This window comes from Hylobates moloch, unplaced genomic scaffold (genome assembly GCF_009828535.3).
Source record: "Hylobates moloch isolate HMO894 unplaced genomic scaffold, HMol_V3 SCAFFOLD_14, whole genome shotgun sequence".
In the NCBI taxonomy this organism is placed as follows: Eukaryota; Metazoa; Chordata; class Mammalia; order Primates; family Hylobatidae; genus Hylobates; species Hylobates moloch.
In genome coordinates this window covers 44,811,701-44,831,098 of record NW_026652289.1, presented here as the reverse complement: position 1 = coordinate 44,831,098, position 19,398 = coordinate 44,811,701, and the positions used below count along the sequence as shown (strand labels likewise).

Genomic DNA, 19,398 nt, shown 5'->3' with positions numbered 1-19,398 from the left:
TTGGGAGGCCGAGGCAGGTGAATCACGAGGTCAAGAGATGGAGACCATCCTGGCTAACATGGTGAAACCCCATCTCTACTAAAAATACAAAAAATTAGCTGGGTGTACTGGTGCCCGCCTGTAGTCCTAGCTACTCAGGAGGCTGAGGAAGGAGAATCGCTTGGACCCGGGAGGCAGAGGTTGCGGTGAGCCAAGATTGCACCACTGAGCTCCAGCCTGGTGACAGAGTGAGACTCCATCTCAAAAACAACAAAAAAACAGCAACAACAACAACAACAACAAAAAAGGGAGGCCACATCTTATTCATCATCACATTATCAGCAAGTGTCTAGTGCAGTTCCTAGCCCATCGTAAGCACCAAACGTTTGCTGAATGAATGAGGGAATATTTTATTGTTCAATAAAGAATATGGGCCAGGCGCGGTGGCTCACGCCTGTAATCCCAGCACACTGGGAGGCCGAGGCAGGCAGATCACCTGAGGTCAGGAGTTCAAAGACCAGCCTGGCCAACATGGTGAAACCCCATCTCTACTAAAAATACAAAAATTAGCTAGGTGTGGTGGCGGGTGCCTGTAATCCCAGCTGCTTGGGAGGCTGAGTCAGGAGAATCGCCTGAACCCAGGAGGTGGAGGTTGCAGTGAGCCAAGATTGCACCACCGAAATCCAGCCCAGGTGACAGAGCAAGATTCCGTCTCAAAAAAATGTGACCTATCAGGAAAATTTACCAAACTGGAGTTCTCTGAGTAGATGGGAGAATTGACAAGAGAATACCTACTATGGAGTTCAAGAAGTCAGACTAGAAAACCACTAAAACAATTTCTAACTCATAGTGTCTGAAAACTAATCTCATTAGAGATTAGTGTCTAATGGAAGAACTGATTTTTAGCAATATTGAAAACAGGTATAGGTTGCTCATATAGTCAACTATCAATTATCTCCACAGAGGTGTTCTGTGCCTTTTGAAAATACTGCTGGCCCACAGGGTTTTATCCCTGCCTTCTTCATCCCAACGAAAGCCTTTACTATAATTCACCTCACGGGAAATTTTTGGCTTTTTAAGACCCTATTTCTTAATTCTAGAATAACAAAAAGACAGGGCATAATGATTTGGGGAGAAAAAAGGAATAAGACTTCCTGTTTTTACCTAAAAATGTTAGGGCAGTAAAGGAAGCTGATCAAAAATACAGTTAATGACTACATATTAATAAATACTGTAGTTTTCACTGCATGCCAACTCCAACCCCAAATGTATGGGTTACAAACTGAGATGAAAAAATAGGTATCTGTACATGCATTCAAAATGAAAACAGAGCCATTTTGCAATAATCTAGCAACTCCTCTAATGACATCCAAGTTTAGAAATTCCAAGTGTTCAACTTCTTTATTGCTTCTGATACAGTAAAGCCTGCTGGACAAGGCTACACTTTGCAAACCTGAATTAGAATGCAGAGTCTGAGGCCAGGCCATCTCAGTGACCAAAGGGAGTGAAGTAACTGGTTCGCTTCCCATGAATATAAAAGGTGCCATGGGATAAAGGACAAGAGTTAGCTTGGGGTTCTTGTCCCAGCTTCACCAATACTTGCAGTGTGATCTTGCACCTGTCTCACAACTGCCTTAGGGTTTCGATTTCCTCCTCCATAAATTGAGAAAGTAAGTTGGATATGGTAAAGTCAAAGGTCCCACTCAGGAATTAATTCTTAAGAAAATGGAAGATTTCAATAAGTAAATGTAACTTATCTAAAGCCAAGTTTACACATAAAAAAATTTTAATTTAGGGCTTTTTCATTACAGACTACCCTAAAATGTTTTAAAACCTGAAATTAAGACTTACAAGTAGATTCTAAGAATAAATCCATGTCTTTGTGCACAAAGCCTTATAAAATTGTACCCATCTTAAACCTGTTGTAAGACATACATGGCCGGGCACGGTGGCTCACACCTGTAATCCCAGCACTTTGGGAGGCCGAGGCGGGCAGATCACCTGAGGTTGGGAGTTCGAGACCAGCCTGACCAACATGGAGAAACCCCGTCTCTACTAAAAATACAAAAAAATTAGCCTGGCATGGTGGCATGCACCTGTAATCCCAGCTACTTGGAAGGCTGAGGCAGGACAATTGCTTGAACCTGGGAGGTGGGGATTGAGGTGAGCCAAGATCACACCATTGCACTCCGGCCTGGGCAACGAGAGCAAAACTCTGTCTCCAAAAAAAAAAAAAAAAAAAAGACGTACATGGCAGCATTAGTACCATCATATAAATATTCTGAAGAAATTAATAACATGGGAAAATGGCTGCAATTTATTATTAAATTTAAAAATCAAGGCTGGGTGCGTTGGCTCATACCTGTAATCCCAGCACTTTGGGAGGCCAAAGTGGGTGGATTGCTCGAGCTCAGGAGTTCAAGGCCAGCCTGGACAATATAGCAAGACCCCATCTCTACAAAAAAATATAAAAAATTAGCCAGGCATGGTGGTGCACGCCTGTAGTCCCAGCTACTTAGGAGGCTAAGGTGGGAGGATAGCTTGAGCCCAGGAGACAGAGGTTGCAGTAAGCCAAGATTGCACCACTGCATTCCAGCCTGGGTGACAGAGTGATACCCTGTCTCAAAAAGAAAAAAAATTATGATGGAAAAAAGCTTATAGAATAAGTTATGCGAAGAAAAAAATACTTATATACAGCTATACAATATGTTCATGTTTTAAGCTAAGTATTACTTCAAACGTATCAGAAAGTTAAAAAAACTTTAAAGTAAAAAAGTTACAGTAAGCTGAGATTATTGAAGAAATAAAAATTTTTAAAACAAATTTAGTGTAGCCTAAGTGTACAGTGTTTATAAGGTCTACAGTAGCACACGGTAATATCTTAGGCCTTCACATTCACTCACCACTCATTTACTGACTCATTGAGAGCAGCTTCCAGTCCTGTAAGACCCATTGATGGTAAGTGCCTTATATAAGTGTACCACCTTTTTTTTTTTTTTTTTGAGAGAGTCTTGCTCTGTTGTCCAGGGTGGAGTGTAGTGGTGCGATCTCGGCTCACTGCCATCTCTGCCTCCTGGGTTCAAGCGACTTTCCTGCCTCAGCCTCCTGAGTAGCTGGGATTACAGGCATGCGCCACTATACCCGCCTAATTTTTGTATTTTTAAGTAGAGATGGGGTCTCACCATGTTGGCAAGGCTGGTCTTGAACTTCTGACCTCAAGTGGTTTGCCCGCCTCAGCCTCCCAAAGTGCTGGGATTACAGGCATGAGCCACCATGCCCAGCCCATTTTTTATCTTTTATACTGTATTTTTATTATACTTTTTCTATGTTTAGATACACAAATACCTGCCAAGCATGGTAGCTCACGCCTGTAATCTCAGCATTTTGAGAGGCTAAGGCAGGAGTATCCTCTGAGCCCAGGAGTTCAAGACCACTTGGACAACACGGGGAGACCCTGTCGCTTTTTTAAAAATTTTAAAAATCAGCCAGGCATGGTGGCATACACCTATAGCCCCAGCTACTCAGGAGGCTAAGGTGGGAGGATCACTTGAGCCCAAAAGTTTGAGGCTGCAGTGAGGCTGCCACTGCACTCCAGCCTGGGCAACAGAGTAAGACCCTAGCTCTAAAAATACTTAAATTAAAAAAAAATTTTTAAACATTACCTAAAAAAAAGAAAAACATACTTGAGGAAAAAAATTTGCAATGCACAAGAGGTCAAAATTTAACATTCAAACTTATTAAAAAGTTCTTTTAAGTAATAATTTAACTTCTAAAACCTAAATAGAGATATAGGCAACAGACATGAAAAATTCACAGAAGAGGACATTCAAATGTCCAAAACATACTTGGGAGAAATAAAGAGTAACAAATAATAAATGAAATAAGTTCAAACTAAAATACCAATAAAATACCACCTCTCACAGTCAGATTGATGAATGCCCCATAAAGCACTCTCACATGCACCTTATGAAATAAAAATCTGACCACAAGGCAGGGTAAAGTAGTGCACGCCTATAATCCCAGCCACTCAGGGATTTTTTAACTACAAAATCTTATCACATTTTCCTGGAGGGCAATTTAACAATATTTATCATGAGCTTTTAAAAGTTAATCATGTGATATTACGAACTACTGAGACATGAAACATAGATGAATCCCAAAAACATAATGCTTAGGGAAAGAAGTCTTACATGAGTACATACACTGGGCATGGTAGCTCACACCTGTAATCCCAACACTTTGGGAAGCTGAGGCAGGAGGACTGCTTGAGCCCAGGAGTTTGAGACCAGCCTGAGCAACATAGTGAGACCCTGTCTCTACAAAAAAATTTTTTTTAATTAGCCAGGCGTGGTGGTGCGTACCTGTAGTCCCAGCTACCCAGGAGGTTGAGGTGGGAGGATGATCACTTGAGCCAGGGAAGTCAAGGCTGCAGTTAACTATGATCACAGCACTGCACTCCAGTCTAGGCAACAGAGGGAGACCCTGCCTCAAAAAAAAAAAAAAAAAAAAAAAAAAAGGTACATACTGTGTAACTCCACTCACATTAAAATTAGAACAGGCAAAACTAATGTATGCTAAGAAAAAAATCAGAAGGCTGGTTGCAAGAAGAGATTGTCCAATAAGGAGCATAATGAAACTTTCTGGAATGAAAATAACGTTCTATAACTTCATAGAGGTTTGGATTACACAGATATATGTATGCATTTGTCAAAACTCAGCAAATATACACTAAATATTTGGGCATTTCATTGTGTGTAAATGTTGCTTCAAAAGGAAAAAACCTAAACAAATATCAAAATCATGCTGAAATATTTAAGGGGAAGTGTAGTATACTAACATTTACAATTACTTTTTCTCTCTTTTTTTTTTTTTTGAGACAGTTTCGCCCTTGTTGCCCAGGCTGGAGTGCAATGGTGTGATCTCGGCTCACTGCAGCCTCCGCCTCCTGGGTTCAAGCGATTCTCCTGCCTCAGCCTCTAGTAGCTAGGATTACAGGCATCTGCCACCATGTCCAGCTAATTTTTTGTATTTTTAGTAGAGATGGGGTTTCACCATGTTGGCCAGGTCTTGAATTCCCGACCTCAGGTAATCCACCTGCCTCGGCCTCCCAAAGTGCTGGGATTACAGGCATGAGCCACCGCTCCCGTCCTCATTTGCAATTACTTTAAAATATATCAAAGAAAAAGGAGTATGATAGGTAGAGGAATGGATACATGGATATATGTGATAAAGCAAGTACAATAAAATGCTAATGTAAAATACAGGCATTGGGTATACAGGGGTACCCTGTGAAAAATCCTTCAAGATTGCTGTATTTTGAGATTTTTCATAAAATGTTAAAAATACTAAAAAACAGTAAACAGCCACAAGACAGCCTTCTGGAATGCTAGAAATGTTCTGTCTTGATGTGGGTGGTAATTACATGGGAGCATGAGGAAAATTCATCAAGCTGTACGCTTAGGGATTTTGTACACCTTGGCTGATTACATTTATAACTCAATAAAAAGTGTTTTTAATAAACAGCCATCAGAATAGGACTTTAAAGTGAGTATAATATCCTCAAAGAGATAAGGGAGTATGCTGCAACCGTAAAACATGAAAAAGCAATTAAGAAAAAAAGAGCAAACCATAGATTGAAGACAAAAACTCAAATTTAAAAACTCAGTGGGCTGAAGAGCTGAGTAGACCTTGAGGAATGAATTTGTGACTTAAAATATTGAGCTAAAAAATCCTCCCAGAAGATAGCACACAGAGAGGGGAAGTAAAAGAAAAGTAAAGAGACATGGAAGACAGATCAAGATGCGTCTCAATCTATCTTTTGGAGGGAGCTGCAGAAGAGAAAATGAGAAAACTTAAGGGGACAACATTTAAATAAATAATAGTTAAATGCTTCCTATAACTGAAAAACAAAACTGCTTAAAAAATATTTTTGTTTTTTTGCTTTTTAAGAGACAGGGTCACACTCTGTCACCCAGGTTGGGTAGCAGTGGCACAATCATAGCTCACTGCAACCTCAAACTCCCAGCCTCAAGCAATCCTCCCACCTCAGTCTCCTAAGTAGCTGGGATTACAGGCGTGCACCACCATGCCCAGCTAATTTATTTATTCATTTATTTTTTTATAGAGAATGGGGGTCTTACTACGTTTCCCAAGCTGTTCTCAAACTCCTGGCCTCAAGTGATTCTCCCATCTTGTCCTCCCAAAAGTGCTGGGATTTACAGGCATGAGCCACTATGCCCAGCCCAAAAAAGTTTTTAATTACAGTTATTTAAAGCAATCTACATGGATGGAAGGATACACACCACCATTTTAAGAGACATTATCTCCTGACTGCAATTTAAGTGATTGTAAAATTTAAGTGATCCTTGCTCTTTTTTTTTTTTTTCTTGAGACAGAGTCTCGCTCTGTCACCCAGGCTGGACTGCAGTGGCGCGATTTCGGCTCACTACAAACTCCGCCTCCTGGGTTCATGCCATTCTCCTGCTTCAGCCTCCCAAGTAGCTGGGACTACAGGCACCTGCCACCACACCCGGCTAATTTTTTGTGTTTTTAGAAGAGACGGGGTTTCACCGTGTTAGCCAGGATGGTCCTGATCTCCTGACCTTGTGATCCACCCGCCTTGGCCTCCCAAAGTGCTGGGATTACAGGCGTAAGCCACCACGCCCGGCCGATCCTTGTTCTTTTCTATACGTTTCAAGTTTTCTACAATGAATATGACTTTTACAATCAGGAAAAGTACAAGTTTATTTTTATAAGATGAACTCAGAACCAAAAGACAAGAAAGGTTTTTTAAAAACTCCCTAACTTCGCTTTCCTCTGACTTCTCCCTTACGCCATTACAGTGAACCTGTGTCTGTAAGTGGTCACCACAAACTTGAACAAGTCATTCAATCTCTGAGTTTCTGCTTCTTTAGGCCTTGAACAGGGAAAATAAAATCCCTCCTTTCCACCTCCCCATGGTTTGGGGAACATCAAATGAGATGAGGTACAAAAATAGCATTTGGTAAACCATAGAGCACTGTACAAATTGTGGCATGTTATCACAGTCCTCCTAAGCTGGTAAACCCCAACCTCTGAGTCACCCTCCACTCTCCGCCCTTTCACTCACCAAATCCAATCTGTTACTAGTCAGTTTTTCCTTCTCTCATTCCCTCCTCTCCCAAACTACTGCACTAAGTTAGTCATACCTGGTCATACCTTGCGCCTGAACCACTGCAATAGGTCCTGCATAGTGCCCCACCTCTAGCTTTCCCTCATCACCCCACCTACTGCAATTTTTGCCTGAAACCTAATCTTCATGAAACATGTTTATCCTTTGACTACCCCACTGAAAATGAAATGCCTTTGGGAGTTCTCTGAGGTTTATAGGATGGACTTCAAACTCCTCAACCTGGCTTTTAGACCTCCCCTCCTATCCCTGGTCAGCCTCCTCATAATTGGAACATGCACCCAACCCCCGTACCCTTCCATCCTCTTATCCAGAGATATATTTTCCACTTACCCACATCCTCCCAGTCTTTTAAGCCCAGGTCAAACCTCTCCCTCCTTTCCTCTTTCTATAACTTATGACCAATCCAGACCAAGCTCTTGCCTCCACAATCCATCCCCCAAGGTGCCATCATCACTTCCAGGTCAGAGACCTACCCGACCTTTCCAGAAAGGACTAATTGTTCCCTGAGAGCAGGGCCTGTTATCCTCCTACAGCCTCTATATTAGGCACTCAAATTAACATGTTAAACATTTAAGTCCTCAAAATAAACTTTATTTGCCTGAACTGATTTTATGGTAAGTTTTAACACTTATGTGTGTGTTACTATATATTGTTTAGCTATTAATCTTTTTTTTGTTGTTAGAGATGGGGTCTTGCTATGTTGTCCAGGCTGATCTCAAACTCCTGGCCTCAAGTAATCCTCCTGCCTCAGCCTCCCAAAGTGCCGGGATTACAGGTGTGAGCCACCACTCCCAGCCTATCAATCTTTAAATAAAAAGAATTATACCTTATAGATTTTTTGATGGCTTCTTCTTTCTCTCCACATTAAGTTTTTGAGATTTATCAAAGTTAATATCTACAGCTATAATCCATTCATTTTTCACAGCTGTGAAGTATTCCTTTCTTTGAACATATCACAACTTGTTTATCCATTATGTTGTTAATGGACATTTGGGTTTTACAGGATAGTTTGGAATTAAAAGAAATGCTGCTCTGAAAACTCTTGTACATGTTTCCAGGAAAGGTATATAAGAGTTTCTATGAGAGAAGCTGCTATGCCACAGGGTCACATGCTCAACTCTACCTGGCAATGACAATGAGTTTTTCCCTGATAGTTGAACTAATTTACACCTCTACTTAATGTTGAGCAGTTCCTCAAAATACTGCCAACCTTTCAAATGTCTGCCAATTTGATGAGTATAAAATGTTATTTCATTGTGAGTTTAATTTGCATTTCCTCAATGAGGTTGAAAATCTTTTCATATAGTTATTAGCTATTTGGTTTCCTCTTAGTGCTGTGCCTGTCCCAATCTTTTCCAATTTTTCAACTGGGTGATTGTTTTCTTATTGACTTTTAGGACCTCTCTGAATACTAATCCTTTATTGGTACTATGCATTGCAAATGTCTTCTTCCAGTCTGCAGCTTTCCTTTTCACTCTCTTTTGATGAGAAGTTCTTTATTTTAATGTAGTTGAATTTATCAACCATCTCCTTTATGTAAATGCCTTGTGTAACTTGCTTAATCAGTCCTTCCCTACCCAGAGGTCATAATATTTATATTTCCTTTTAATAAAAAAGTATTAAAATAAAAACTTTAAAAAGATAGTAATACAGTAAATGAACAATAAGCACACGGAAAAAGTACTCAAAATCATCAGCCATCAAGGAAATACAAATCAAAACCACAATGAGATACCACTACACACCCACCAGAATGGCTAAAATTAAAATACTGATTAACACCAAATGATGGGAAGGATGTAGAGCAACTGAACTTTTATTATACATTGTTGGCATGAGTGTAATATTGGACAACTATTTTGGGAAAAGGTCAAGCATTTTCTTAAAAAGCTACACATATACCTATCCTATGACCCAGGAATTTCACTTCTTGGTATTTAACCAAGAGGAATGAAAGCATATGTCCACAAAATAATGTATACTAGAATATTCATAGCAGCTTTAGTCATAATAGCCAAAAATTAGAAACAGCCCTAGTATCCAACAACAAAAGAATGGGTAAGTGAACTGTGGTTTATTCATATAACAGACTACTTTAATTAGAAAAAAGAACAAACTACTGACTCGTGCAGCATAGAAGAATCTCAAAAACATTATGCTGAGTGAAATAAGCCTTACAAAAAAAGAATAGACTGTAAGGTTCTATTTACATGAAATCTAGAATAGGCAAAAATAATTTATAATGGAAAAAATTCAGAACAGTGGTTGCTGGTGGCTGGGGGTAAGAACGGAGAGGGAGCACAATAGAACTTTTGGGGGTGATTATAATATTGTGTAATTCTGTATCTTGATAGAAATTTGTAGTGCATAGGCATATACATCTGTCATATCTCACAAATGGTACACATAAAATTTATACATTTTACTTATGGCATTTTCACCTTTAATAAAGTAAACTTTGAATTTATTTAATTTTGAATTAATTTTTTTTTTGAGATGAGGTCTTGCTATATTGCCCAGGCTGGTCTCGAACAACTGGGCTCGAGCAATCCTTCTGCCTCAGCTCCTGAGTAGATGGGACTACAGGTGTGTGCTACCATGCCCAAAGTTCAAATTTTGTGCTCTAGTACTTGACATACATACTGAAATATTTAGGGGTTGAGTATACTGATGTGTGGAACTTACTTTGAAACGAATCCAAAAATAAAATGGGTTGATGGATGGATAAAGGAGTGGACAGATATAAGGCAAATATAGAAAAGTGTTAACTGCAGAATCCAGATGGCAGGCATATATGAGTGCATAATTCTCTCAACTTTGCTCTACGAAAATTTTTACAAAATATTGGAGAAAAACGAAACTATATTAAAAATGAGATCTGCATTAAGAAATAGATATATTTGAACCAGGTTTGCCTTTGAGAAAGGTTCTCATAAGAAAATGGTCAATCCTTACATGCGATAGTGTCTTGGAGTTTACAAAACACTTTCACACAGATGATTTTTAGTTATCCTCACCAGAACCCAGGTATTCTAGCTTCATTCTGTACTTGAGAAAACTCAGGATCAGGAGTTGCCAAGTATCACATAGCCAAAGCCTGATGGAGCTGGACCCAAAATACACATCTGGCTCCTCCTCCTATAGTCTTTTAACACCTCACTAGGGAGCTGCCATCAACACCAAACCTTTGCAGACAACCTGGGAACTGCTGATGTGCCACCAGCGCTTTGGGTTATCCTATGAGCAGAGTAAGAGGAAGTGAAGGAGCTCCTGTACTCCCTAACAGGACATGAAAGGGAGAAGGCAAGCAGTGAAAGAGGATGAATTCAAAACGGCAAAGGTCTATTTCCAACCAATACAGAATAAAAGCACTGGCAAAGCCCCCCTTCCCAAATTATTTGAGGTCACCCTCAAAGTTCTGGGAAATCTGCAACGTCCTTCCTGTCTGTGTGGATGGGCAAACTACATATGGTGCCTGTAGCTAAGACATGCAATACAAACTTGTCAAAACAGCTCTCTGACATGATACTGTACCACTCTTTACCACACAGAGCAGAACAAAAGTAGAACAGAAGGAGGGGACCCAGGAACATTGCTCAACCGTAACTCAGCCAAAATTAGAGGCAAAAGCTTTACTAATCACCCCACAGATTAATCACTGGCTTAAGGGTATTTTAGCTTTCTGTTAAAACACAGAACACACCCCAACAACTTTTGTGAAATCTAAACAAGGTGAGATAGACTCGTGGAACATGAATAAAAGCCCTTTCAGCCTTAGAAACTGGTGTGCTTATCCAAATATTTACCAAGTGTGCCAAGCACTTTGGGAACTATAAGGAAACTAGGATACAGTGCTTGCCCTCAAGCAGCATATAATCCAGCAGAAGGCTGAAGACAGAAATCCTAGGCTCACAGGGATACAAGAGCAGGTCCCAAGAGCAGAGAAAAGAGTGCAAGCCAGCCAAGGGCTCAAGGAAGCTTTCAGCTGGGCCTTGAATAACTCTCGAGAAGATAGGTACATGTAGCACTGGTGGGGGAACAGCACTCTAGGCAAAGGGCAATGGAAAGAACCAGCTCCTGGGGAACTCTTGGTAAGGCAGGCTGCCTGAAACCTGAGCAGGAGAAAGGGGAAAGGAGAAAAACTCCTAAGGGATGCCCTCCCAACTCATTTCAGACGGCAAAGAGGGCAGATCGGAGGGCGTCACAAAATATCTAGCTTCAGGAGTTAACTGGAACAGGGCTGAAGATGACTTCAACTTCCTCAAACACAGGAACCTAAGGTAGAGCTGTAACCAACTTCCTCAGTAAGTTGAAACTTAACAAAATCCTGATAATGCAGATTCAGTTGTCCTGTGAAATCTGTAGCTTAGCAGAAGACCAAAGAATGGGAAATGCAATGAACATAGCTAGCTAACAGAGAGCAACAACCTAGCAGGTGAGAGCCAGGACCAGTGGATTTGAATCTCAGCTTAAAGGTATGACCTTGGACAAGTTTCTAACCTCTGGTGTCTTATCTGCTAAAGGGAAATGATACCTGCCACCTCACAGGGTTGAAAGGATTAAATGAGATAACATCTTTAAAGCATAGTCTAACATGGTGCTTGCAACACAGAGGGCATCCAAGAAATGGTGGTTATTACTAATATGAATAGTTTGCACTCTAAGAACTGCAGAATCCATCACCTCCTACTGCCTCAGCGTACTGAGAAACCAGGATGAAGCCACTAAGCTTGGGTAAGACTGAGGGCTTACTCATGTCCTAAGTACTTCTCCCTCTGTTCTTTTTTTTTAATTTTTTAAAAATATTCTATCCTTTAAGGTTATTCTGAGATGTCTGCCTCACCCTGTGTCCTCACATCATGAACCTTCTCCTATTTAAGAACCAATCCGAGGCCAGGCGCAGTGGCTCACGCCTGTAATCCCAGCACTTTGGAAGGCCGAGGCGGGCAGATCACCTGAGGTCAGGAGTTCAAGACCAGCCTGACCAGTATGGAGAAACCCTGTCTCTACTAAAAATACAAAAAAAAATTAGCCGGGCATGGTGGTGCAAGCCTGTAATCCCAGCTACTCGGGAGGCTAAGGCATGAGAATTGCTTCGACCCGGGAGGCAGAGGTTGCGGTGAGCTGAGATCACACCATTACACTCCAGCCTGGGCAACAAGAGCAAAAAACTTTGTCTTAAAAAAAAAAAAAAAAAAGGAACCAATCCAAATGAGCAAACTATCCAAGGGAAAACCAGAGTCATAAGCCACTTCACAGGAAACATTTGTGCCAGAAGGGACCACGGGCTCTATCATAAACCTTGCCTCAGCAAGGCGAGGGTCAAAGCTGGTCAGGGACAAGTTTAAGGTGACAGAATTGTGACAATGTCTATCTTAAGAATCACAAAGTTATGGTGGCAATGACAGTAAGTACTAAAAAACATATGCTATAAATGTGAAGTATTTTATGTATGTAAAAGGAATTCAAGAAAATGAATAAAGAAATATCTTTCTATATACTGAAAAGCACAAGAACACAATGATGAGGGAACTCACAATCCCTGAGCTCTGGAGATAAACTGTAGTCACTTATTATGGCAGCAGAAAGTTTGGTCTCATTTTTCTCAACTACACTTTCAAAGGGAAACTTTCAGTAATTCCATATAATCTAGTAAGGGTCAAAGACCCCTAGTGGAGGAAAAAAATCAGTCAGGTCACATACAAAGAGAAAATTGCTTTAGTTTAGCCAAATATAATCAGTCGGGCACAATAACCCACACCTGTAATCCCAGCACTTTGGCAGGCTGAGGCTGGGGGAATCACATGAGCCCAGGAGTTTGAGCCTAGCCCGGGCAGCATAGCAAGATCTCGTCTCGACAAAAAAAACAAAACAAAAAAAGTTTAAAAAACTGGCCATGCGTGGTGCGCACCTGTAGTCCCAGTTACTTGGGAGGCTGAGGTGGGGGAATCACTTGAGCCCAGGAGGTCAAGACTGAGTGAGCCATGGTTGTGCCACTGCACTCCAGCCTGGGTAACAAAGCAAGACCGTCTTAAAAAAAAAAAGTTTGACTAATCCACTTTGTAAACTAGGAGCAGGCAATAAATTTTATTCCACTGCTAAGTAACATTTCGAAACCACTAAACTTTAGTTGACTAAGAGGGCAAGAGTGGCCAGTTTTGTACAGGAAGGTGGGCTAGCAGAAAAAAACAAGGAGGAAGATGGAAGTGGGAGGGGAAGTGATGAAAAGTAAGAGAAAAGAGGATGGAGGAAGAGAATGACAGAAGCAAAGGGAAACAGAAATGGACCAACTGGAGAATGTCTGAGATTTTGAGTGCCGACAGCAGTAACACTTGATTAGAGGCTGGCGTGCAGCTGTACTATTATCTATCACCTTAGCTGCACTAATCCTTACATCTTTTATTTATTTATTTATTTATTTTTGAGACAGGGTTTCTGTCTGTTGCCCAGGCTGGAGTGCAGTGACGCGATCCCGGCTCACAGCAACCTTGAACTTCTTAGCTCAGGTAATCCTCCCACCTCAGCCTCCCAAGTATCTGGGACTAAAGGTGTGCAGTGCCATGCCCAGCTAATTTTTTTTATTTTTTGGTAGAGACGGAGTCTTGAGATGTTGTCCAGGCTGGTCTCAAACTCCTGGCTCTAGCAATCCTTCTGCCTTGGCCTCCCAAAGTGCTGGGACTATAGACATGAGCCACTGTGCCCAGCCTCTTTAATCTTTCTTTATAGGGAAATCTACTCTGCTTAACAGGGTAGAAATATATTATTCCCTGGGCACAGTGCTCTGAAGAGCAATAACCAGAGATTTCCACAAAACTAAATCCAAACTTCACAGCCTCTACTCTAGTTAAAACTGGCTTCTATTTCTACTTACCTGGCCTGGGTGGATTTTCAACTTCTACAGCCTGGTTCACAAAATTCTCTAATTCAACATATGTTTATGGAAGGCCTACTGTGCATCAAGCCTGGGGGATACAGCAGTGAACAAAACAAACATGATTGCCATCTCACAGAGTTGACTGGGGGGGTGTGGGGAGCATCAGTCATTAGCAGTGCAGTGGGTGTTTGCAAAAAGGAAGGTGGGGGGTGAGCATAGGGTCTCTAACACTACATGCAAATCTTTCAAGGGCAACTCAAGTCCTGGCTAGGGAAAGAGGAAATGGGGTAAATCCAAAGACTGGCAAGAAAATATTAAAATGTTAGTTAATGCTCTCACACTGATTAAAAATAAACAAAACTCTAAGTGTTCAAACTGAACACAGCATTCATTATCTGTAACCACATAAACTTAAACTCCCGAAATGAATAAACAGCCAGAGGGTATTTTTAGTAATACTTAAATAAGTTCATACAGACAACCCAGCCTAATATATTACAAGATCTAAAGTACCTTTGGAATCATTAAGAAGCAAATTACATTCGCTGAGTTTTACTGTTAATTATATTTCTTGTACTTTGAATACTGGTATCTCACATAAAGAATCAGGTCTTAACATGTGGCCTGCCTGACATATACCTCAAGAAAAGGGATCCACAATCAACTAGTTTAGGAAATGATGTACACTCTAAAAACCACTTAGAGACTCACAGATTACTTTCAGAAATTAGTTATCTTACAAGCCCTACATAAAAGAACCCTGCTGAACTTAGTCTGAGCCAGTATAGGCCGCATATCTCTTATCCCAAATGCTTGAGACCAGAAGTGTTTTGGATTTTGGATTTTTTTTTTTTTTTTTTTTGGCTTTTGGAATATCTGCATTATATTTACCAGTTCAGCATCCCTAATCTGAAAATCCGAACTCTGAGATGCTCCAATGAGCACTTCCTTTGAGCATCATGTCAGCACTCAAAACAGACTTTGGAACATTTCTCATTTTCTGATTAGGGATATTCAACCTGTATTTCCCAAAAACTTACTAGACCATGGAACTCTTTTCTCATACAATACTTATTAACAGTCCACATATTGCTCCATGGAACACATGCAGGATACACTTTAACGCAAAGTACATAGTGCTTAACCTGAAAATGCAATTAGTTATCAATCTCCCACTCACACTGATAAACTGATATTTACTAAATGCTGTAGGACTATAAAAGCATCCCCCAATGAATTTCTTGTTGAAATTCACTTAAAGATATGCTGACTTACTGTTTTAATAAGAAATTTTGTAATGAATTAAATTGCATCTTGAGATGTTAATACAAAGAAACTAATTTTATGACTTAATTTTGCTAAATTGCTAGCAGTTTACCTTCTCTGAACATGAATTTCCAGAGTATAGTTAACACCTTAATTTAAAAAAATTCATTCCCAAAGAAAAAATATGAGACTAGAAAAAATGCTGACGTTTACCTCTGCTCTACTGACATGCCTAAATGCAAATTTCTGTAAATGAGACATCAACATGTACAGTTCATGAATAACAACTATGGGGCTATTATTTCCGTGGTTGTGGTGTTATAATTTATAATTTGACTACTGCTCTGGAAATACTATTATTTTGAAGTCTACATAAGAGGCTTTATGAAATCAAATTCCAATGACTGAAAAAGTTTCATCATTCAGTTAATAATTTTTTAAGAAATCAGTAAACATTTATTTAGTACCTACTACGTGTATGCCACTGGGTTAGGCACTTTAAGGATGAAAGTATTTTCTGAGCCCCCAACACAAGACAATGGTCTGCCAACAGGGAAGAATGGCTGAAGTACTTAAAAACTCTGGGACCTAAAGGCACTGCGACAGCACATGAGCAAGCTGCTGCTGCACTGGGGAGGCTTACAAGACACCTAGATGAATTTTAGGACACCCAGCCCATCACAAAAAAAGCCTGTAAGACACAAGGGCCTCTTACTAAAAGGGCTACTTTGGTAATCTGAAAGTATTACATTAGCCTGCAAAATAACCAATGTTAGATTTGGACTGAAAACTTGAAAGCTGTTAAAGTTTCCATATGCACCTGTGTAACGCTTTTTTAAAGCCAGTTAGGTAGGCTTAACACATAGCTTAACATTGATATTAAGAGCACCTTGAGTTAGTAAGTCTAAACCATCAGAGGTTTCTTTAAGGAATCTATAGGAGAAGGAATTCAATTTCTGATAATCAGAACAAAGTTGAATTTTCACTTAGGGTATGGGAATGGTGGGGAAATCACTTCAACTATGTTATGCAACACTGAAAAAGACTTTCCCCTTTCATACAGAAAAAGTATCACGACGACTGCCAGAAATGTAAGACAAAGTACAGCAAACTATATCCCTCAAACTTGGGACGTTCAGCAGTTCTCAACAAGCGAGGAAAATCAAACAAATTTTGCAAATTACTCTTTCAAAAACTGGTCGTGATGAGAGGGATGACAGCTGACAATCTGCAGCCATGCACGAATTTTGTTATTGTTGTCTTTTACTGGTTTAACAAAACATAAACCAACGCATGAGTTCCAGCTTAAATTCTGAAATGAGAGAACTGGAAAGCTGCTGCTGTGTGCCTTAATGATCACGTTTTTCTTTTTCCTTTTTAACTTTCCTTTAGAAAACCTCAACAAAGACTAAGCCCAGAAACTTTGACAAAACATAAGCCAAGACAACATGCGCTGGAGAAGACACGCAATGTAAAAAAACAAAAAACCCCAGTCACAAAATGTCCCAGTAAGTCGGCTTAATAAAAGATTAACTTTGTTCTGCTGAATGCTCCAAAAATCGCGTTTCACAGTATTTTCTAATTACGCATGCTTTAAATACAGTTTGTATGCTAATAAACGTGGACCTCAAATACATGTGCAATGAAGCAAAGCTGATGTCCCAGATTACATTCTAATAGTCCCGAAGAAAATGGTAAACTGCAACTGCATGTGCAAAGTTGACAGAGGGAAAAGAGTGGTGAGGCCAGTAGCCCTTCCCTTTCTACCACAGGAAAATAACAAAGTTCACACTGATTTAACACTGCAGGGGCGCGCCAGAATATCCTGGGGGTTTCCCTCAAACACCCGCTCTTGGAGAGGAAACTGATGCAAGCGCCTCAGTCAAGTTCACAGCGGGTCCTGCCGCTCCGGGAGTCGGATGTGTCCAAGGAACCGACGCCGCGACACAGGCGGCGTCCTAATCGCAACCCTAGGAAACCAGGGTCGCGGGACCTCGGTCGGTCCTTCTCTGAACCGCTGCCTCGGCAAGGCGGGCGACTGGTGTCAATCAGAACCATCCAAAGCGGGACAAGAGGACACGGAGGCCCGGGGTGGGAGGACCCCGCCCGGCTCCTGCGGGAAAGTTGCTGACTGGCCGGGCCCGAGTTTCGCGGCGGCCCCAGAGTGCCCGGCGCCCCTTACCTTCTTGCCACTACCGTCGCGAGGCTCCGACTCCAAGAGGCCGGCGCCGCGGGTCCGGGGCAAGGCGGCCGTCTTCTGGCCCTGCGGGAGGCGCGGCCCGCCGGACGACAGCGGCGGTGCCGCGGGGCTAGGCGCGTCCTCGGCCGCCAGGCTCTCGGAAATGTGGATGCTCGGGGCACAGCCCATGCTGGCGGCGCCGCCGCGGACACGCTGGCGGGTAGCCGCGATCCGGTCAGCAAACGGCCCACCCGGCGCCTCGGGGCCGCCGCGGGCGCCGTGTCATCGCCGCCTGGGCGGGCGGCGGCGAGCGCGGATCTCGCGTCAGGAAACGCGGCCGCCCTTTTATCGCGGTGCGGGCGCTGCGGCGGCGGCGGTGGGAAGGGGGCGCTGAGGCGGGTGCCGTGCCGAGGCCGCCCCTCCGAACATGCCCTTCCAGAGGCAGGAGCCGCCGGCCGCCTCCCTCACATCGCCGCGCTCGCCTCGGCCGCGCTTCCGGGGAAATACGGGGGAGGAGATTTGCGCTCTCGTTACCCAGGAGCGGCTGAGTCCACGCCGCGCGAGCCACGCCGCCCTCGCCGAGCTGCGGCGCGACCCCCGGGGGAGGCGAGCTCCCGGCCGCGCCCGGCCCCGCTCCAGCTCCCGCCGCCGCCTCCCCGGCTCCAGACTCCGCCTAGCTGTGGACACCCACGCCGCTCCGCCCGCTGGGCCGCCGCCCCGCGGAAAAGCCCCCCCAGGCCGAGCGCCGGTGGGGGACAAGGCTAGTCTTAGACGCTCCCGCTGGCCGGGGTTGAGGCGCGGGGTCCGAGGGAAACCCCTCGGAGCGGCCGGGCCACGTCCGCCGGGGTAGGGAGGGGATCAGCTCGGCTCCAGCGGGGCCAGGGGCCGCACCGTCTAGAAGCGCAGAAACGGCTGCGCGCACCCAGGAGTTGCTGGCGGTATGGCTCCGGCTCCGTGATCTGGGCCGGGTTTTGCCGGCAGCGTGCCGCGCCCAGCCCCCAGCGGTGACCTCCAGCGGGTGCTGGCGTCAATGCAAAGCAGCTGGGGCGCCCGCCACCTCCTCCGGGCGCCGCCCGCAACTGAGCATGCGCGACCACGACCCGCGCGGCGCCCGACTGGGCTACCCAGAGAAGGAAAGAGACTTGCCCAGGGACCCACAGCTACCTCCGTCTCGAGGCCACCAGAACCCCGACCGCCAAATTCGAATTCCGGCTCCGTAACTTAGCGGCTACATGACCTGGGTGGGGTCACCAAGTGTGAGCCTTGGAGCTGTTACCCAGAAAAAAGGCCGGTGGAAGGACCTCCTTTGCGGGGTAGTGAAAGTCAAACTAGGGCGCCGCCCCTCGGGTCCCGGGTGGGTGGGGCCTGGGCGGCTGCGAGAAGCCGCAGTCCACGTGCGCGCCCTCGCACGTCAAAACCTGGCGCGCCACGCCTCGGACTACACAGGCGCAGGGGCGGCCGCTAAGCTACAGCACGGGGCGGGCTGCAGGTGCCCGTCCTCCTCTCATTTTAACCAAAGGGCTAGTCGGGCGTCCGAGACCCCAAAGGCGGAGCCAGGGGAAGGGGCGTACGCATTGCAGGCCTGGGGCCCATGAGGACCCCAGACACGCTTACAGCCACCAGCTTGCTGTGTGAACTTGGGCCGGTCACTTAACTTCTTGGTGGCTGGGGCTCCTCCCCCACCAGCTGGAGGGCGGTGCCCCTGGGCGTCCATCACGTATCCTGTAGCGGGCTACCTCGGACCCCCGCCAGTCTTCCCGTCCTCCCTGGGCTCCGCGTTTGCGGAGACCCTGGTGCGGTGCAGCCGGCTCCTTCCTGTCCTCTCCGACCGTCCACACCTTTCCTAGCGCGGCCCTGGAGCGACCCTGAGAGGCAGCCGCTCCCACTTCGGGCCCGGCTGCTGTAAAGACCCGGAGGCGTGCTGCGGGC

The 19,398-nt window shown here is 43.9% G+C and overlaps 1 protein-coding gene across 3 annotated transcripts in view; it reads right to left on the bottom strand.

Annotated features, from left to right (window-relative positions):
• PDE8A (phosphodiesterase 8A) overlaps positions 1-18,777 on the bottom strand; it is a 156,851-nt gene extending 138,074 nt beyond the window's left edge. The window contains exon 1 of one of the 3 annotated variants that reach the window (XM_058427347.1): positions 18,634-18,777. Coding sequence is in view for 2 of the 3 variants with exons in the window: in XM_058427346.1 (XP_058283329.1) it covers positions 17,473-17,658 (186 nt within the window). In the remaining variant the exon portion in view is untranslated. Of the gene's footprint in view, positions 1-17,472; positions 18,360-18,633 lie in introns of those variants that run through there. The other 2 variants (XM_058427346.1, XM_032174134.2) reach the window with 2 other exon arrangements.
• Between the last annotated feature and the right edge of the window lie 621 nt (positions 18,778-19,398).